Source organism: Agelaius tricolor, unplaced genomic scaffold (genome assembly GCF_023055355.1).
Source record: "Agelaius tricolor isolate 1412-34295 unplaced genomic scaffold, bAgeTri1.0.p SCAF_9, whole genome shotgun sequence".
NCBI lineage: Eukaryota > Metazoa > Chordata > Aves > Passeriformes > Icteridae > Agelaius > Agelaius tricolor.
Window position 1 is genome coordinate 22046706 of NW_027269269.1, and position 21304 is coordinate 22068009.

Genomic DNA, 21304 nt, shown 5'->3' on the forward strand with positions numbered 1-21304 from the left:
GCGCTCCGGCGGGTCCCGCCCCGCTCCGCCCCGCGCGTCATCCCGGCTCCCCGCCGGATTGGGCGCCGCGGCTCCCTCGGCCGATCCAGGATGGCGGCGCCCAGTGGAGCCGCGAGCTGCGAGGACTTCGCCGAGTTCCAGGTGAGCCGCGCGGGGCGGGCGGGGCCGAGCCGAGCCGAGCCGGGCCAGGCCGGGCCGGGCGCTGCCGCCGCCGCCGCCTCCCACGCCCCGCGCGCTCCCGCCGCCTCCCGGCGAACGGCCCCGCGGGAGCGCGCGCCCCGCGCGCGAGGTCACCCCGCTCCTGGCGGCCGGCGGGATGCGGCGGGAAGGGAGCAGGGTCCGGCCTTCCCCCCCTTCCTTCCCCTTCCCTCTTCCCTCCGGCAGCAGCGGGGCCGGGCACCTCCCCTTCCCCGCAGGTCCCGTTCCTGGGACGGAGCGCTCGCGGCGCGGAAGCCACGCGGGCGGCGGGAGCTCCGCGGGCGCCTCCGCGGCGTTTGAGGGAGCGGGGCTGCCACCCGTGTCTTCGGCGCTGCGAGCGGGGCCCAGGCCGGCCGGGCCGTGGGAACCGGCCGGTGCCTCCAACACGGAATCCCAGAATATCCTGAGTAGCTCGGGATCCTCAGGAATACCGAGTCCAGCTCCTGACCCTGCACAGGACACCCCAAGGGTCACACCAGCTGCCTGAGGGTGTTGTCCAAACACATCTTGAACTTGTCGGGCCTGGTGCAGTGACCGCTGCCCCGAGGAGCCTGTTCCAGTGCTCTGCCACTCTCTGTGAGAAAAACTTTTTCTTGAAACCCAACCTAAACCTCCCCCAGCTCAGCTTCATGCCCCCCGGAATGATGGGGGGTTTTATTCAAAGTTTGCCGTTTTGGTGCAGGTTGTGCCCGGTTTCCTGTGTGGAAGTGGGGACGGGGACTTGGGCAGAGGCTCTTCAGCCTGTCCATGCTGCCTGCAGGGCCAGGGGGCTTCAGGGCGCATCAGTAACTCACCCCTGCTCTGGCCTTTGCTGCCAAGGAAACTCCGTGGTTTGCAGCACATACTTCTGCATGTGGGATTGTTCCTTTGGTGCGCTTCCCACTCTTTGTAAGGAATCCTATTTACTTTCTATTAAAATGCTTGACTATGCAAATTTTTTGTCATAGGCTTTTCTGAGAGATATAACCAAGTATCTCTCTCTCTCTTTTTTAATACAGGAGCTGCTCAGGGTGATGAGGACAATCGATGATAGAATTGTTCATGAATTAAACACTACGATTCCAACAGCTTCCTTTGTGGGGAAAGTTGATCCTGGCCAGACGTGTAAAGAGCTGTATGAGTCTGTGAGTGTGCTCACCTTCCACTTTCAGCTCCCTTCCCACTGCTTTGTTGTGTGCAGTGGCCACTAAAACATCCTCAGGGTCTGAGGAAGACACTGCCTTGGTAGATCCTGCTTTGTGTATTCCTAGCTGTCCTGCTCAACATCTCCATGCACTGCTTGGAGTTCTTTGTTCTGCAATACTGATCCTTTGGGGATCTTTTAAAAAAGGTGCTTGCTTTTCCTGCTGCTCTGCAAGACTACTCATGTTTACCTTTGACTTTTGATCAACTTGGTAATAGCAAAGTTGACAGGATAGTCTAAATTGAGGGTAGCTGCTGCTCAAAGCAGTGTTGTTTCCCACATGTAGGTTATGAATTCAAAGGGATTTCTGTAGGCACAGCAATACCATGACTCTAGAAAAGTCTTTAAACTTACAACTGGGAGGTTTTTATTCTCTGATGAGTCACTGTGACTTTCTTCTTCTTCCCACTTAGTTGATGGATGCTCACACCAAGAGAGAAAGAATCATCAAAAACTGCATCTCTCAGACTTCTGCTGTAGTGAAAACCCTCAAAGAAGAGAGGGAAAAGGCCCATGAAGATGCAGCATTATTAAAGCAACTCAGGAAAGAGCAGACAAAGGTGAGTGGTGGGTGGAGCCTTTGAGAGATCACTTACAGAGGAGGAAGAACTGGATATCTTTCCCAAATGGAAGGACCAGTGTGATGGAGAGAACCTGATGTGGATCCTGAGTCAAGCAGTCTTTTCCAAGGTTCTCGTTGGGTCTTGTTGGGTCTTGTGAGAATTATTTTCCCAAAGTCTCCCCAAAGGCAGAGAGCTGCTTTTATCCTGCAGCTGGAGCATTTCCTGAGATTCTTCTACATGAATGCTGTAGAAAAACACATATTCTTTCCCATGGTGGATTCTAACCTTCACTGACTGACACCACTGAAGCACAGCTTAACTTTTCCTACAAGATGTTTGTTCTCTACAAGATGCTCCCAGGCAACCTTGAATTCCACTTATACAACCTTTTTGCTGTTTGGTATTTCTTGGATTAATATTTGGAGTACCTTGTGATGGTGTGAGAGAGAGACTTCTGGGTTTGCATACAGAATTCTAATGTGCAAATGCCCTCTCAACCTTCTGGCCTGTCAGTGGGAAATATTTTACCACAGGTGACCAGCGGGGATTGAGTATCAGAAGCGGATAAAGGAGCCCCATTGAAGTTCTCACCTCACTTCCAGGGCCCCTTTTGTAAGGAAAAGGATACTGAGAGAAGCATGTGGCAGACAAGCAGTTTTATTCTTAAAGCCTCACTTACTGAGCTGCTAACAAGCATGGATATTAGTCTGGAAAACTGGAGTGGTTGCTTAGTATTTTCTACAAATTTTGTTAGCAGAGCCAGTTCTTTAAATCATTTAGTTACTGAGACAAAAATCTATCTCTGAAAACACTGGGAAGATCACAATGAAAGTGTTTAATGATTGGGGGTGATTTCAAATGTTAAAAGCATTCCTTGACTTAGAAACATCTCAGAGTTTTTTATGAGATCACCTCAGATTTGTACTTGGACCATAGGAGGTGTGATCCCCCCTGCTTTTTTTTTTTGTTGGCTCTCCAAAACACAGAGAGTTATGTTTTTTCTACAAGTCAGAAAAGCTATCTTGACAGAGCACATCCTAGTTTTAAGAGTGGGAATTTCAAATAGCTCTTCACTTGCTTGCAGTACAGATCTCTTTTCCCTTGTTATGTGTGTTTCTCTGATCCTGCTAGTTGTACAACTTGGAGAAGTTCATGCAAAATTATTACTTCTGGGTCACTGAATGAGAAAACTTGGAGTAGTATTTTCTTTGAACTACTAAAGATCCTCTGAGTGTTTATTTTATAGAGGCTATCCTGGTCATCCAGTCACTCTGGATGCTGGATTCTTATTTCAAACAGATTGAAGTCCTGTTGAGTTGGGGAAAGTGCATCCAACAGCTGTAGCAACTCTGTGTCCCTGGATATCTTACTTGGAAGGTTTTTAGTGGGATTGCTGTCTTGGCTTGCACCTATTCACCAGGCCTCTAATTGGAACCATGTATTGAAAATGCATAAATTCTGACTCTTTGTCTGTTGTGATAAAGACTCCAACAAGAATACATCCTAAATTTGGGCAAAATGGCAGATGGTTCTTAAATCTCCTACTATTGCCTCAGGACCAAATTACCCGAACACAGCTGTCACACTTGGCCCTTGGGGTTTCTAATAGGTGTGAAACAGAGAGAGTCTTACCCTTCTCACAGGTCAAGTGAGTGTTCAAGAACTGTGTATTGGTGGTAGTTCTTGCCAGAGCTTTTGCATCTGTGTAGAGCTGGTTTGTCCTGCAGTGATGACATGAAATATTAACTGGTTCAGATGGCACGAACAACACATGATCGGACTGCAGACCCTTTTTGGTCAGTGCACTGAGTAGATAGCAAATGAAGCAGAGAGATAACCTCAGTTTAAAATCCAGAATCCTAGCTGGATTCCTAGCTTTGCTGCCAGCTTCATATATGACTCTAATAATGCAAGAGTGGTAACTCAAGGCTGCAGAGCTAACCCCAGCTCTGGCATTCCCTGTGCTCAGTGCTTGCATTAGGTGCAGTTATTTGTGCCTGTGAAGCCATCAGTGTTAATCAGTTAATTGCTAGCAAATCTGGATGGGCATTATTTAGGAATAGAGCATGAGTAATGAGGATCTACTGCCAGGCTTGCTTTGTGAGTCTGCCTTCACTGTGCCCTTGCAGACCTGTGTGTGCCCTGAGAAGCGCCAGGCTCCCAGGGTGATTACACATAGTGCCCTTTGGTTTGCACCATCACAGGAGGTGTGCACCTGGTGCTGGGGTTGGGAGCTGGAAAGTTGCACTTGTAATAAATACTGAAGGCTGCAGGGAGACCTGTTTGACAATAACCCTTGTATCTGTTATTTTCTGCAGTTGAAATTGATGCAGTCGGAGCTCAATGTTGAAGAAGTGGTAAACGACAGAAGCTGGAAGGTACTCAGTCATTTAATAGTGATGATGTTCTGTCCCAACAGACAGTCCTGCACTGGAGGGGTGGGACTGGTGCCTTGTGAAGCAGCTTAACTAGAAATAGATGAGGGCACTGCTGGGGGAAATGCTTCAAGTCAGTCATTTTCCCAGTTCTGGATGCAGAGATCAAAACTTTTCAGTTGCACTGCCAGGGGAAGAAAAGTATCTGATTTAGCATGGAGGAAGGAGTGTGGATTATTCCCTGTGTCCCTTTGTCCTCCTTGCTAGGGGCTGAGCACTTTGTAGGCTTTTCTGTGGTGACTTCTCTGAAAAGCTTTTTAGGGCCTCTAACAATGTCAGAGAGAAGGGTTTTTCACATTTGCCTGTATCTGGTGCTGATCACAACTCAGCAGAGCCCAGGAGAGGGTGAAGCTGTAGAAGCTGAACCTTTTCCTGATGGAGTTTCTTCAGGCCTGAACAGACACTCCCTGGTGCAAAGGGCAGCCTTGCTGTTGCACTCCTGTGTCAGCAGAGGGTGCAGATCACCCTCTGGACTGATGGCCCCGAAGTCTGTACACTGAGCTTAAATTCTGAGGTGGCTGTATTGTGCCACTGCAGCGTTTCACACCTGGCATCCTTTTCTGGTTTGATGTAGCTTTTCAGAGCTCAATACTGCAGAGAACCTCTCTCCCTCTCTAAATGCAAAAAGGAATTTTGCAAATAGCCAGTACTAGCTGCACCTTCCTTTTAAATCACTACTTCATGATTTTAGTCCCCTAGATTGCACCAGTGTAAAACCAATGCAGCTTTATGTCTTGGGTGTTTGTCAGTAACCTCAGTGCAGGCTGATGAAATGAGCATTTACAGTTTCCTGCATATGCTTTGCCATCAGCACACCTCTGTACTGTCCCAAAAAAGCGAAGCATGAACTTCAGTTTAATTTTAAACCCACTCAGATCTGACTAATCAATGCCGCAGCCTTACCAGCAACATCCTGCAGGTCACCAGGGGCAAATATTTCACAGCAACTCTGCTACAGGGGAACAGCCCCCAGCCTACTCTTCACTCTGAAGCACCAAATTTAGTAATGATCCCAGAGGTTTCTTGTAGCTGCATTAAGCTTTTACTGGTGACAGAACTGTCTAATTTTTCCTGAAGATGGAGAGTTTAGAAAGAGTGAGGTATGCATGGTGCAGGGGTACTTTAGCCTGCTAGTGTATTCCTCAGCCAATGTTCAGAGTGGAGCTTGAAGAGATAAATATTTCTGGGTTTTATCTCCAGCTCTGCTGTACTGTGCTCTGAATATTCACATAAATTTCTCTTTTAGCTGCCTGTTAAAATGTCAGTTAGAGCCAGTCATGGTTGCAGACCGAATGCAATTTGTTACATGGAAGTGATTATTGGTGTGCAGGCTGGTGTTTTACTGTTGTAGACTTCTGGTTGGGAAGTATACTTGTATATTTCCATTAATTCTGAACAACCAAAAACTAATTGGAAAAATCTGATTAGGAAACAGATTTTTAAACACTGGCTGACTGTAGCAATAGTGGCATACAGATGGATGCTACTTTGGAGAAATGCATGTGGAATTTGGATGATACCAAACAAGGAATTGACTTTCAAACAAGACACTTGCATTAGTCTCTGTCCAGCACCTTCAAACTGGAATTTATTGTTGGAGTGGTTTATACAAATATGTAAAAGCCAGCAAAATTAAACTTTTGACTAGTAACATAAATTTTAAGGTTTCTCAGCCATTGCTTTTCCTGAAAAATGTGTGAAAAATGAGAATAGCACTTCATAGGTAGACCAGTGGATTTAAGTGGCCCGAGTAACACACTGAGATCTGTGAGCCAATGATCCTAAAAGTAGGAGGCAGTGTTAGTAAGACTGCAGTGTTGATCATCCTGCCACAGGCTGTGGAGTTACTGTTGAAGATAATTTGAAATTTAGCATGATAGCAAGCAAGCTGGCATTGTTTGATGCTACAGACCCTTGCAGTGCTTTAGAGAGTATTTCCCTTTTAGACATATATACCCTTTTAGACATATATACTATTAAAATGTCATTAACAGATGATGGACAAAAACCAGTTCCATTTGTTTAGTAGTAAAATGTTTCTGTATTGGACTTCATGCTGTTGCTCTTAATTTCTCCTATCACTGATCTCAAACCTTTACCTCAGCTGAACTCTTCCAAAGGTGTCCATTCCATGTGGCAACATAATGGCTGCACATTCCTGTGTGTGAAAGGAAGTATATCACAGCTTTTGTTTTCTGCAGTATGAAGCAGTTTGTAATGCATGTCTATTTCTTTAAATAAATTAAATTTGAAAGGTAGTTGAAAATTGCTCCAAAATTATCGAAAAGCAACGCAGTAACTAATGTGTGCTCCAGGCTTCACTTTTGCTGAAGTTACCATAGGTTCTGAACTGTGAGTAAGATCTGCTGTAGAAGATTCTAGGAAGATAGAGCTTGAAATTGTGTATTTATATAAAGTGTTGGATAACTTCCCCAAAATTACAAGATCACTCACTCTGCACATAAAGCCAATGGGAGAGTTCATGAAGCTTCATATCCTGATGATCACAGGCATTTGGGTCTGCCAAATCCCTGGACAGCTTGGCAAAATATGCTCTTGTGGGAATGCTGGTGGGACAACCAACACCTGCCAGAGCCTCAGCTTGGTGTCAGGTGGTGCTTGTGTCGCTTTCAGGACTTGTGCTGGACAAGTTGGGATAAAAACTGATAAATAACTAAATGGCTTGTGAAGAGCACTTGCAGCCTTGGTGGGAGCCTGTGTGTTTTGCATTGGATTCAGGCTGCCTTACTTTACATAGTCACGTTTCTTGGCCCTCCTTAGGGCAGGCTGGCAGCAGTTCAAGCTAAATATACATGATCCTCAGTATCCAGTTCTGGAGGCTAAATTTTACCCAGAGAAGGTGCCAGAGGTGAGTGAGGCAGGAGTGCTGTGCCCTTTGCAGGGAGTACTGGCAGCATTGGCACAGGCAGGCAGAGTGCTGGAAGTGTGTACCTGGCTTTCAGGAGCTCTTGCCCCTCTTCTTGGCTGTCATGCCAATGTAAAATGTGCCTGCTCAGGAAAGACAGGAATACAGCACCCAGGTTTGAATGCCAGAGTGAACCTAACAGAACACAACTATTCAGGAGCCTTCCCATGATTATTTCCCTCTCTTTTAAAAACAAAAAGGCATCAGCATTTTTTATGATAACAGCCTGCCAGGATTAAGAGTCTGCATTTTCTGAGGGAGAACACTTAGTGCTGTGCAGTCTCCCAACATCAGGCTGCAAACTTTGGATTTACTAAAGCCAGGAGTGAAGGTGAATGGAGATGGATGTCTTGGTAAGTATCATTTATTGATACCTCAGAACTGGGCAGCTTGAGATGGATGCCCAGGTAGCTGAGGTAGTTGCCTGAACTGTCTGTGAAGTTCTGCTCATTTCCTGGATGGGGTTGATTCACTTTTGCTCTTCTGTTTTGGTGTCTCAGGTATTTAATGAGAGGTGCCGAATTCACTACAAGCCTCCGAAGAGTCAATGATGATGTGAGGCATTTTCCAACAAGGTGGTCCATAACTGTGAGAGCCAAACTGGAAAGAGACCTTGGGTGAGCTGAATTGGGACCCTCCAGAACCAGTAGAACCCAGTCTTGTTTTGTTTTGGACCTACTTAGCTGAATTCTCAAGCTTGAAATGATCCTCCTGTAATTAAGAGAAAACAACTAATCTTTTGTACAAAATATGTGAACAAATGAGTTTTATAGTATTAAAACAATTTTCAATCGGAATGCAAAACTGGCATCTTTCTTGAACTTCCACAGCTTCAGTGATCCCAGAGGGGAAGAAAGAGTAAAACCTATCCTGAGCAGGGAGGAGAAGGCTCTCCCTGAACTGGTGCCTGCTAAAATATCAGTGAACATGGTCTTTTTGTGGAAATAATCTGCTGAAGTCTGAAAGGAAATAAAGATTGCAGACTGATCAGCAAGTGTAGTATGTTCAGCATCTCTGAAAGCCTTGAAAGCCCTGAAAGCCTTTACCAGCCTTGTTCTGAACTGCTCAACACGAGCAGCAGTGGCTCAGAGCTGTGTGTGGGTACAGGTTTGCCATTGCTGCTGCAATGCTGACAGGCAGCATCTGTTGCTTACTGCCCTTTGGTCTGTGTTTCCAAGTTCTGGAGTTTTCCTTTATATAGGGAATATGGTGTCGATTTAAACCACTTTGGGTTGGAGCTGAAGATGTGTCTCATTTGGGAATGAGACTGTCCAGGGACCCTTTTTTGTCCCTCCCTCTGAATATTTAAGAGTAGTTCTAAAGGTGAGTTGTGTTTGAGCTGAGGAAACAGCTGTGCATACCTGATCCTGCCGATCCTGGCCATGATGTTGTGTTTAGAAAGCTTGAGTGCAGCATCCCTGCAGTACCACAGCATTTAAAGGCAGATGAGTAGGAGGAAAGCTGAATTGCTGCAATTACAACTGTGTATTTTACTTTTTACTTTTTATTTTGTATTTATCTCAGATAGGCTGACAGTCAAGTGACAAGGTCTGTGTGGTTGCCAGCTGAGATGATCTTAAGAACCACTGACCTTAAAGAGAGCCCTAAAAATACAGGCCCTGTCTTGCAAACACTTGAGAATTCAGCAACAGCAATGAAATTACTGGACATACTCTCCAATCCCTAAAGCTCTGAAAATATAGGGAACGGGATAAATAAATGAAGGAATGTACCTGTGTTACTGAGAGCTGGCAAAGATCTGTGCAGCAGCATCTGTTTTATAGATGTTTGTGCAGTAAAGACTCAGACTGTTTGGAGGCCTTCTATTTTTAGGCACCAGGGTCATTTCGTCTCACCTTTTTTTGAGAATGAGGTAGAAATTTATTTTAAGTCTTTGAGGATATAAATCCTAATGTTCATACTTCATTTTTTCCCCTCTTTTTTTCTCAAGATACTGCAACTGCTTTATGCAGAACTTTGAGTTGGAGCACTCATTCTTGAAGATTTCTCATTGTTTTTCTGCACTCTGAAAGCAGAAAATGTTGTTCTTGTTCTTCAGTTGTTAAATTCTTATAATTATTTATCATTATCATTGTAAATCAAATAATGCTCTTCAACCTGGGCTGAATTGGCACTAATTAAATTTCAACAGGAGATGATGGTCAATTAATGAGATGTTGAGAACAGTAAGTTTTGATTTCAAAGTTGGTACTTTATTATTGACCTCTAGTATAGGTGTCTAAAATATTTGTTCTCTCCAGGGCTTGGATCAACTGCAAGGACAAATTCTCTTTTTAAGCCGGTTCTACAATAGAAACTGATACGTGTGTGTATAGACTTAGATCAATAGTCTTGAAATATAATTTTTTATTTCTGTATAAACTAGAGACTGTAATGAGAATTAATCATTGTCTTCCTTTATCCATCCAGATGTTTGCTCAGCTGTTGTGGAAAGCTTCTTCACTTAAGCAGATGCTGTGATAAATGACCTGTGAAATGGATGTGATGCGCAGATTTTTTTTTTGCATTACTTATAAGGAAACTATGTTAAAAAAGCCCAAAACCCACAACCCCAAAAAATCAGCCCAACATAGAATTATTTTCAGTTGGAATATAAGGCCAAGCAAGTAGTCCTATCCAAATCTGAGTATGAAAAATTGATACCTTGAGAAGACTCCTAAACCCCCAGCATCCCTTCTCGGGGTGTTTGCATACAGAGGGTTGCAGGAAGACATTGAGTTGCTTTATTTGGTTTGCTCTGAGCACAGAGGGTGTCTCTTAGAGTAGTCCCCAGCCAGTCAGGTGGCTCAGAGGCCATTCAGGCTGCTGTTGAACTCGATGGAGCACACGGTGAGTAAATGGAATTGCATGCCACGCTTGGGGCACGGGGCAGGAGGACGCGGCTCTGCTGTTCCTGGGAGCCTCAGAGTGTGTGTGGAGTGGGTTGTTCTGGCACGTGTGCAAATGGCATCGCTGTGAGCTGTGTGCCACACAGGTAAACTCTGTGTCTAGGGTCCCCTGAGGATTCCAGGAAAGGGTTTAGTCAGGGATTGAACCTTGCTTCAACGTTACTATTGAGGTAGTTACAAAATTACTGAGCTGTTTGCTGTCATATGGGGGTCAAATAGTGGACCCTACAAACTGCAGAATTTCATCCCTTCCCTGGTTTTAACTTTTGTTTCTGCAAGTAAGGGCATTTGAGCACAGCTGATGGCTGTGTCCAGAGTCTGGGTGCCTTGCCTCCTCTCCTGGGGCTTTTCCATTGCTTGCAAGTGGTGAATAGAGGTGGGCAGATCCTGCATGCTTGGAAAGTCCTCTCAAGCTTGTGCATCTTTCCTTCTGTGAAATAGAAAGAGGTGTTGTTTGAACTTTTTCTATCATTCAGTGCTGTTGTCTTCTGCAGCCTGTAGGCATGAAAGACTGATGAAACAGGTAATTTCTTTATAGAATATTTTTAACAGTAGATTTCAGTTGTCTTGAAGCAGACTGGGAGGAAGAGGCTCAGCATAGGCTGGGCTGTGATAGCTTTGTGCTGCTGAAGGTCGGGTTTCTGTTGATCCTTTTTCATGTACAATGTCAGAAATCTTTCAAAATCAGGATGGGTAGCAGGAAGGGAAACCCTTATTGCAGACCAGCACATTGAAAATCAAGTCTGTTGTTCCTGTGACGATGAAAACAGATCTTCAGCTGGTACATGGAGGGCTGCTTTCCTCTAGAAACTCTTAAAGACATTCAGACCACATGTCCTCCCCAGCCACAATTACATGTTACTGTGAAACCAGAAGACTGACCTTACTGACTTGGCTTTCACAATCATTTCTACAGAGCTGACTTCATTCCTGGTTTAAAAATGACTTGTAAATACATAACCCTGGGTTTTGGATTTTGGTGGAGGTTATGATGTTCGCTTTTTTTGTACTGGTGTTTTTATCAACAATAACTTGGCACTCTTAAAATTGCTTAAACAGGACCAGGGAGTAGTGTCCTGCAAGTGGTAAAGATCTGTTTCTTCTGTGTTGGAGTAGTACACGGTGCAAGATGTTACTCAGCTTCAAAGCTGTACAGAATGCCAGTGGTGATGTCCCAGCAGATTTTCCAAGATAACAGCAGCACAGTGACGTGAGGGGAAGCTGCCAGTTGTGCTGATGGAGAGCGTGGACTGGGACGTGATATCGGCCATGTCTCAATCACCACAGGGGGCACACTCACCTTGTTGTGCAAGAGACAGCGTGGGGTTGCTTCTTTTCAAGGCAGTGTTCCAAATCCTGGTTCATTACATCCAAAACTTAGTGTAGAGAGGGGTGGGTGGAGGTGGGGGTTGCCCCAGATAAGGTTGATCAATTGCCTCTGGTCATCTTTGATCACAGGTCTGTGAAATGTCAGCACTTCAAAGTGGTTTAATGAAATACTTGTGCAGGATGAGTACTGCATCCCAGACTTAGAAATATCATTGGATTTTGGGACAGCCTATTAGCACTGCCGTGGAAAGGAAACAGTCTGATTTGCCTCTGTGAACTTCAGCATCAACTTGCTGATAATTAGTCTTGAATTTTTTTCCCCTTCTGCACAATTGTGCATTCTGGGGAAAAAAAAGTTGTTATGCTTTAAAGTGAAAAGCCAACAAACCCAGAAATATGGAGTCCAGTGAATGATTTCCATGCAACATTAATATCTTTAGTTTCACATCTAAAGTCTTTCCAAGATTATAAATGAACCCTCCTAGACTTTGTGCTCAGTGTATTTGTTGCTAGACAGAATCAAGAGTTCTCCAGGAATGTACTGCTGCCCTGGGGAATCTTAACATCCCTTCCCAATGAAGTTAGCAGGATCTGTATCCTGGTGAGTGGAGAGGTTTATAAAATACCCTGTTTTAGCACTGGTGCTGTGCAGTTGTTGGACACATTCTCTGATTTCTGGCCTCAGTAAGGTGAACTGGCTCTTCCAGTTCCTTAACTTATCTGTCCTGCTCTATGAATAAGGCACAGGTGGTGGAACATGATCAGCATTTGAGTGAATCAGCAGGGTCTTATGCAAAAGAAGGTTTGAGTTGTCATCAGCTCCATGAATAGGGCTCTGAGGAACTCCTCATCTGGAGAGAAGTTGGTAAAAGTGGCAGAATTCCAGTTTTAACAGCTGTTACTCCCTATATTCCTGAGAACTGGAAGGATTTTTCTCTCTGTTCACAAAAATATTGTCTCAGGACAATGATTTTTCCTCAAATGCTTTTTGTCCACCTCCATAGCACTGGTGCTCAAGTCTGGAAAATTCTGCAATATCTTTTTCAGTAACATGCTGTAATACTAATCAATACTGTTGAGTGTAGGGCCCCTGCAGCCCCAGTTTCTCAATCTCAGGGGCTGTGTACCAAAACCAGGCCTTGAAGTCAGATCTGAAGTACTTTTTACAGCATCTTGCATCATTTGTTACCTGTGAGGAGGAGGTTCAGTAGTATGGATAGGACACAGATAATTTTGTTGCTATGGCCATAAACCCAGCTCTTCCTAGCAAATTCCCTAATGCTGATCCCAGCAGAAATGCCCATTGCCTGTGTGCAGTATATATTCTCATTTCACCTGCTCCCATGTACCTGCCCCTGCAGACTAAAAATTGTGTCTGGTCTGTTTCTGCTTCTCTGGTCTTTGCTCTGGAACAATTCCTCTTATTTGCTGGAGAGGGGGATGGCAGAAATATTGACAGGGACTAATTTTTTTCTGTGGTCTTGAAGTGTTAGTTCTCCCTTACCATGTAGGCTGCTAGCAGTTATTAGCCTTCCCCCAGTAGGATTTGAGCTTTGTACATTCACATTCATGAGTGTGACTGTGCCATGTGACTGCAACTGCAGATTGAATACTTCTGGCTATATGTTCTCATGTGATCTGTTTTAACAGCGTACGTTGAAATTGGGACAGCTTTTGTGTTTTTTCATTGTACTTTGTCTTCCAGGAAATTGGCACTGAAGTTAAAAAGATTTTATTGCACATTCAGTTGCTATTATGATTGCTTGAATGCAGCTCTTGGTTTGATGGGAAAGAAGCAGAAATGCCTTATTTGCAGTAGTTACTTGAATCTGGGATTGAATTATTTGCTACTTCTGATGCTGGTGTTTACCTTGGCACCTTTTTGGTCAGGCAGAGGAAAGTCACTGAATGTAAGATGCTATCTGCTCCAGTTTCCCCACTTAGAAGGATATTGAGAGAATAAAATTTCAAGTTAAACGGGACCTATGCTAAGGAAAGTGCTGCATCCTTTCCTCTGATCAGTAAAGGTGTTGGGAAATACTGGGTGTGTCTTTGATCTGTTTCCCAAGAGCTCAGCCTAGTCATCTGCACATGGGTGGGGAGGCAAGAGGTTCCAGCTGCAGCCCAAACTAACTCTTTAAGATGAGGGTGACTGGAGGCTGATGTTTGCTTTTCTTTTGGATGTGAAGACCATAAGCACTACTTTAAGTGCTTTTTACATTTATTAATAATATTGCCAATGCTTTACATTGCTTTCCCCCCCCCTTTTCCCCGTTTGTCTCCTCCTGTTCAGTAATGGTAGGCTCCATGTGTTGCAGGTCACATGGTTCCATGACACATGTGTGTGTGTATATATGTGAGATGCCTGGGGACTCTGCTCAGACTGCGCTGAACTTCCCTCTTCAAAGCCACTCATCATTTCACAGAAGTCACCTGCCACCATGATGCCTGGGGGCTTATCTGACACCAAGCCAGCTACTCCAGAAGTTCAGCAGCTTGTTAACCAGGTGAGTTGCACCCCCTTTCTAGATTAAGTTACTTGTGTGCAAAGAGGCCATTCCTGAAGCTTGTGTAAAGCCTGGAAGACTGAGCCTGGTTTTAAACCTAAGAGGCTCATGCTAAAAGTGGGAATTCCCTTGACTGGCAGTGTTTTCTCAGCATTCTATGTAGGAAGTGCCTTGGTGAGACTGAGAAAAGCCACTTCTGTGTCTCCTCTTTGTCCATGGCCAGGCATGGTACTGGCTACCTTCAGTTAATGTCTGTGTGAAGTTCCAAGTCCAGCTCTGCTATGCCAGCAGTGAGGTCACTTGTTTGAAATGAGAGGTGGCATACTGGAAGGGAAGAGGTTGTACCAGGTACAGTTCATTCCTCAGTGAAGGACTGCACAGGAAAAACCACACGCTAGTATGCAGTAAAGAATTGTGTACTCAAGACAAAGCTTTTAAATTCTGTGTTTCCTGCTGGCATTATATGTTTTCTAGAGTCACAGCTGTGATACAGGGGCTGCTGGTGGGGCAAGATGAGCTTGGCACAAGGCAGGCCACTAAGTGAGCCCAGTTGCCAGGTGGCTGGTTACAGGCAGTGGTCCTGAACTAGAGCAGCTGTGTGAGCAGCACCTCTGCAGATCCTCTAATGCCCTGCAGTGCAGCAGCTCTTTTTAAAGAAAGTATAAAATGCATCTCGAGGAATGAAAGGGGTTCCCACCCACCCAATCGTCTCCACCCCTCTGCCTCTGAAAGACGATCTATTGTCCCTTTGGCAATTGCACTCAGGCACTCTTTGAGGAAGCAAAAATAGGAAGTAGCAGGGCTGAATGCATTGGCCAATACTGCAGCACACTCCCTATACCTGATATGCAGGGTATCTTCTTTGCTGTGCCACCGAGGACAGAGTTTGCATCACCATCTTCCACAGCTTCTGCGATCTTGCAACTGAGACCAGGCAGCCCAGTTCTCTGAGAGGGCTCTTTTCTGTAGTCCACTGGTGGAGGGGATAACTTTAACATTCAGTTTACTGATTAGAAGACACTCCATGTTACAGGAGGTGTCTGATTTAGCAGACTGATACAAATATGCTGGTAAATTGATACAGGTCTAAGTTACTCTTAGCAAAATGTAGCGACTGCAATCCCAGTTCTCTGAGGATGCCAGGGTGTTCTGCACTCCTGGTGTACAACACCCTCTGTGTCACCACACTGGGCATCCTCAGTGACTAGGAAGGGGGATGTGGGTGAAGTCACCTCTAGCCAGCAGTTTTCTTCAAAATTCTTTTGCCCAGCCGTTTAGTTTTTATACTCAGGGTTGGGCAGAGCCATGTGCTCACTCCCCCCGTGCTGCTCTGGCTAACTCAGGGGTGTGTTGCTTTCTCTTACTGAACTCGGGGAGTTACACCATCACGTGACCCCCTCTGCTGACAGAGTATTTATCAAAAACACCCCGTGGTCAGCCTTTGTGTTGAGATAGTCAGCTTATTTGCAAAGGCTGTGGTCAGTCACACCCTGCATTATTCTCCGAGTCTCATGGGTGGAACGTCACGCGCCCCTGTTCCTCTGAGCCTTCTTCCATTATAGGGCTTTATTGGTCAGTCACAGCTGGGGTCACCAGAGCTGGGGACATGTACATGAGGGAGGGCTGGAGTCTGGGGTAACAGGTTAGTCAGAGATGATTTACTGCAGAGCAGAAAGAGAAATGGATGATTTACAGTTGTTTGGGAGGCACTGACTGAATTACTTGGAAGCAGTACCACTGTTCCTTCTATTTTGGCAGAAATGTTTGAAGGAGCAGCACTTGCAGAGATCAGAAATTCCCTTTTACCTATGGAGGGGAGACCCTAGCAAGGGATTTGTAGCACCTTTGTGTATTTGCCATTCTTGTTTCCTCATGTTTAAGATGGGGCCAGCTGAGAGCTGTGAAATTTAATTAATGAGTGAAATGCCTTGAGCACTATACCAGATACTGAGCTTCGTTTTCAATGCTGGGCTGTGTTATTTATGGGTCATCAGAAGTCTTGCAGTGTGTATTGGAGGTGAAACCACAGCACTTGAGTGTCTGTGAGTGAACAGGCACTTGAAAATGTGAATGCTGGTTTCAGGCAATGCTAATGCTCCCAGAGTACAGGGCACACAGGCAATCTGAAATGTGAATAGTGCAAAGTTTCTGTTTGATTCCAGAAAAGGACTGATTCTAATTTTAGTGTTCTTTTGTTCTCAGTAGCATCAGGAAAGTGAAAACAGATTGTTCTTTGCTCTTTATTTTCTGCAAGGTGAAGTTTCTGCTCTGTGCTGAGAGCAGGAAAAAGAACGTTTCCTGATCCTTTCCCCCTTTGCAGAGAGTTTGGTATAGTTCTCTAAGGAAAATATTCTTATGGAAATCTTATGTTGGGGGAATCCTGCTATCCTTCCAGCATAAGTGTCACCCTTTCATAAAGCAATTCTGGGGGCTTTAATGCTCTGGTGAGCAGAGAAGCAACTCCTATCATTTCAGTGAAGCTGTGAAGAGTGTTTGCTAAACTTGGGATGCTCAAGGTCTGTCTGCTCATGGAATTATATAATTATTTACTTATACCTGTGCCTTGTCTCTAGCCATAATTAGTGAGCTGAGGAATGTTAGTTATTTGGTCTCCCTGTTTTACAGCTGTTGCCCAAAACTGAGGAATGTTTTGGGTTTAGGATGCTTTAGATAAGAGCATAGGAATGTTAATTTTTTCACTCGAGGATTAAGGAGCTGTTTGCCTTCTTGATTTTACTGAAGGCTCAGTCTGTAAATGACAAATGGGGGAATATAGTGGCCAGAGGAGAGAGAGCAAAACTGGAGAGAAGTGGCTTTTTTTTGTTTTGTTCCGAGGGAGGAATATCATGCACCAATAGTTGCCACTTAGGAGCATTCTAGGAGGCCCCTGCCCCTGTCAGCTGGACGGTTGCTGGGAATTAAAATTTCCCTGGTTTCCCAGAGTTAGCAGCTCCTCAGCTGAAAGAATAGTTGTCTGTTCCTGGGGATAGAAACCCTGTGGAAGGTACTCAGCAGAAGAGCAGGGTGAGAAATCATGAGGAAGCTGAACAGGATGATAATTTCTGGCTCTTTGGAAACGATCTGGATGTTCCTTGGGTGCTTTCTCTGACCTTCCTGCTAGGAAGGAATGTCATGGGAGTGGCAGCCAGCTGTAGATGCTTATACTAGGAAAGTTAATTAATTCAGTGGGTTCCTGTGAAACAGGTGGGTGGTGAGAAGCACTGAGGTGCTGCTGGCCCAGCCCAGGGCAGCCTGAGCAGGCTGGCACTGACACTGACACTGCTCCTCTGCCCAAACTCAGTAATGCATTCGGTCACCAGCTGTGGCTGTCATGTGCAGAGGGGCACCACGACACCCAGCCTCAGAGAGTGTCTCTGCTTTCTGTGTGGTGCTCATGCAGCCATCATGAAATAGGATAGTTTTTATTTCTTGGAGAAGTAAGGAAGGGCAACAGCAAAACCACTGCCTTGGACTTCTGGAGGGAAGACTTTGGCCTGTTTGGCAGACTGGTTGAAAGAGTCCCTTGGGAGGCAGTCCTGAAGGGCAGAGAGATCCAAGAAGGCTGGGCATTCTTCAAGAAGGAAATCCTAAAGGTGCAAGAGCAGGGTGTCCCCATGTGCCAAAAGACAAGCTGGTGGGGAAGAAGACTGGCTGAACAGAGGGTTTTGTCTGGAACCCCGGATAGAAAATAGAGTTTATAAGCTTTGGAAGATGGGGCAGGCAATTCAGGAGGATAACAAAGGTGTTGTGAGGTTATGCAGAAAGTCAGAAAGGCAAAAGCCCTGTTAGACCTTAACTCTGGTGACTGCCAAAAGCAATGACAGAAAGTGTTCTTATGAATATATAAGCAACAAAAAGAGGGCTAAGGAGAATCTCCATCATTTGCTGGATGTTGAGGAAATCATTGCCACAAAAAAATACGGAAAAGGATGAGTACTTAAAGCCTTTTAAATCTCAGTCATTAATAGTCAGACCTGTTTTCCTACCAGCTCCCTGAGCTGTAACACAGAGACAAGGAACACAAAGAAGCTCCCACAATCCAGCAGGAAGCAGTAACCTGCTTCTCCACTTAAACATGTGCAAATCTGTGGGGCTGGATGGAATCCGCCTGAAGCTACTGAGGGAGCTCATGGAAGAGCTCTCCAAGCCACTGTCCACGATTTACCAGTGGTCCTGGTGAACCAGGGAGGTCTCACACAACTGGAGTTTGACTAATTTGATGCCCCTCTAAAAGAACATCTACAAGAATGGTAGGAAGGAGGATCCAGGGAACTACAGACCTGTCAGGCTGACCTCAGTGCCAGGGAAGGTCAAGGTACAGCTCATCCTGAGTGCCATCACACAGCATGTGCAGGGCAACCAGGGATTCAAGCCCAGCCAGGATGGGTTCATGCAGGGCAGGTTCTGCTTGACCAACGTGATCCCTTTCCATGACCTGCCTAGTGGATGAGGGATAGGCTATGGATGTTGTCTCCCTGGACCTCAGCAAAGCCTCTGACTCCAGTTCCTGCAGCATTCCACTGAAGAAGCCTGGACAGATGCACTGCTCACTGGGTGAAAAAACTGGCTGGATGGCTGGGCCCAGGGAGAGGTGGTTACATCTGGCTGGTCAGAGGTGGTGCACCCAGGGCTCAGTGTTGGGGCCAGTCCTGTTTAATATCTTTACTGATGATTTGGACAAAGGGTTTGAGAGCACCCTCAGTCACTTTGTGGAGTTTCATTAAGGGAGTATGTGTGGAAGGATGAAAATTGGAGTGGTATATACGAAAGAAATCCCTAAGTATCAACCTGCCAATCATTTTCCCCTTTCTTTTACAGGTGAAGCCACAGTTTGAAAGCCGGGCAAACATGAACTGTGGTGTCTTTACAGCCATAGTATTTAAGACTCAAGTGGTTGCTGGGACAATGTACTTTATTAAGGTTTGTATATATTGTAGGAGGGAGAGTTTTGGAATTAAATGATACAGGTGACTTGCAGAGTGGCTTACAGCCAGAAAGAGAAGCAAACATCATAGAAAACTATCTGATGTGAGTAACAGAAGTGGGGATTACCTCCAAATGCTTATAAAATTCCTCTGTTTGGCACTACTGTCAGCAGGAATATAAATATTACAAAACATGCCCTATGCTTATTCAGATATGATTGGTAAGCTTCTTGGGATTATCCCCCTCAAGGACTATAGATTGCCTTCCCAACTCAAATTATTTCAACAAGTCATAACTGGTTTCCTGTTTCCTTTCAAGGCAAAATTGTATCTGAGTCCTTCAGTTGTGTTTGTTGGGATGAAATTGAAGCTTGAGGAACTGATGGAGAGATAGAGTCAATTTTGTGATGCAGTGCACACATGTCTGCTGACTAGTTTTGCATGCAAGCAGGTGTGTTGATGTTTTGGTTTTTGATGTGTCAGGTGCTGCAGAGGTACACAACCTGCCTGCTGGTTCTTTCTATGTTTTCAAAACTACCCCTGCTACTGCAGAGGAAAATTGGGTAATGCTTAATTTGGATCTCTGTGATAGCACCATTCCTCCTCTACTGGAAACCCTGACTGATGGATGTGAGCAGCTTTCTGTGAAGTAGCACAGAAGAAATGTCTGGGTGTATTTTTCATCTGAAGGCCAGCAAGTACTGCTGAGCAGCAGGCTGCCCTTGTGGAGCAGAGCAGGCATGGCCTGGGACTGCTGAAACCCCACGTGTGTGTGGGCATGTGCCTGACAGGGTATGCCATATTCCAAGGGAACTGGAATAATTCTTTTAGTAGAGGAATTGGCATGTAATGTTTTGGGGGAGAGTAATTCTGCAGAGAGACACTTTAAGCTTTAGCTCCACACTTCTCATACTTAGTTGATCCCAGGAAAGACAGATGCTGCCAAACCTTCTTCTTTCCCAGGTGCTTCCTTAAAAGAACTCTTAACTCAGAAACGAAGATTCATGTATTACTGAACTTGGAAGAAATCCATTTGTAACACTGCACATGGATGATTTGTCTCTTCTTTCCCAATTTTACCAGTGATGGAAAACATCACTGTTGGAATACACCCTCATTTTAGCATTAACTGGAACAAATTAATTCTTTTATATTTCTGAATCTTCCACCTCATGATGTTTTACCAGCAGACTTACAGCTGAGATGCAACTCAGACCAAGCATAGTGTCCCACTGCAGCCACCAGAAAGCATGTAAAAACCTCTTGGAGCCTAAGGCATTACAGTTTCCATGTCCCTCACCAAGGGAGAGTTTAGTACCTGTTGTGCTTGGCTCTTTAAGAATGAAATTTTATAGCTTCCTGCCAAGTCTTTATGTGAGGACTTTCTAGGGGGGGAGGTGAATTTCTCTGGAAGAGTATTCCAGTCATTCCCAAGCACTCCCAAAAGCACCAGGATATGTCAGGTTCCCTGTTCAGGCACTGATGTGTTTGGAGTAACTCAGCAGACCAGGGATCCTGGCTTTCAGGTTGTCATTGCTTCTCAGGACCACGTGCTGGTCTTTCTGTATTAGATCTTTCTGTACCCTTTGGGAGCTGACATGGTGCCTGCACCGTGTCCCACCCCCAAGTCATGGAGGTTTCCTCATTGTCTCTTGTCTCCTATGAGTGTGTCAGGAAGCTGTGAGCAAAGGTGCTGGCATCCTGGTGACTGAAATAGGACACCATCAAAACCTTTCTCCTGTTGCATCTTCTGGTGCTTCCACGCCCAAGCAGTTCTGCTCATTTTCCCTTCACCTGAGATTGAGGGTTTTTAATACAGTTTTCTACAGGTGTAGACAGTTTCTGCCACCAGTTACTACCCAAACTTGGATAAGAGCTGTTGAAGTGAAAATGGAGGTACATCTAAAATTAAGATCCTGAACCAAGATGTTCTTTCAAGAATGTGATGAACAGCCTTTTGTTTGAACCTGCTTTGAGCCCATGATCTTCACTTCCCTGCTCTTTTGGTTTTCCAGGTCCAGGTTTCCATTTCTGAATATGTCCACTTAAAGGTGTTTCTGAGTCTTCCTCATGAGAACCTAGGTCCCAGCCTTGTCAGCTTTCAGACTGGCAAAACCAGAGATGACCCTCTGACCTACTTCTAAGACACCATGTGTTGCAGTGCCTCACCTGTGCAAATCCTAAGGGGATTCTGCCCATGACAGTTAATAAAATAAGTTGGGAAAGCTATTGTCCATACTTTCATTTTGCTGCTGATATACCTGCAGAGGTCTTTCTTGTTAGATTTCATGTCTGTCACAAGACTAAAATAAAGTATTTTTAATTAAGA

The 21304-nt window shown here is 45.1% G+C and overlaps 2 protein-coding genes across 2 annotated transcripts; both read left to right on the plus strand.

The window, feature by feature from the left end:
- Positions 1 to 11: 11 nt before the first annotated feature.
- Positions 12 to 13940, plus strand: MIX23 (mitochondrial matrix import factor 23). The gene is made up of 6 exons (XM_071433209.1): positions 12 to 141; positions 1197 to 1322; positions 1795 to 1941; positions 4263 to 4322; positions 7806 to 8628; positions 13862 to 13940. The coding sequence occupies exons 1-5, from the start codon at positions 91 to 93 to the stop codon at positions 7854 to 7856; spliced, it is 435 nt and encodes a 144-aa protein (XP_071289310.1). The 5' UTR covers positions 12 to 90; the 3' UTR covers positions 7857 to 8628; positions 13862 to 13940.
- Positions 8639 to 21204, plus strand: LOC139592862 (cystatin-A-like). Its single transcript, XM_071433211.1, has 3 exons — positions 8639 to 14050; positions 18869 to 18970; positions 20991 to 21204. The coding sequence occupies exons 1-3, from the start codon at positions 13985 to 13987 to the stop codon at positions 21117 to 21119; spliced, it is 297 nt and encodes a 98-aa protein (XP_071289312.1). The 5' UTR covers positions 8639 to 13984; the 3' UTR covers positions 21120 to 21204.
- The last annotated feature ends 100 nt before the right edge of the window (positions 21205 to 21304 follow it).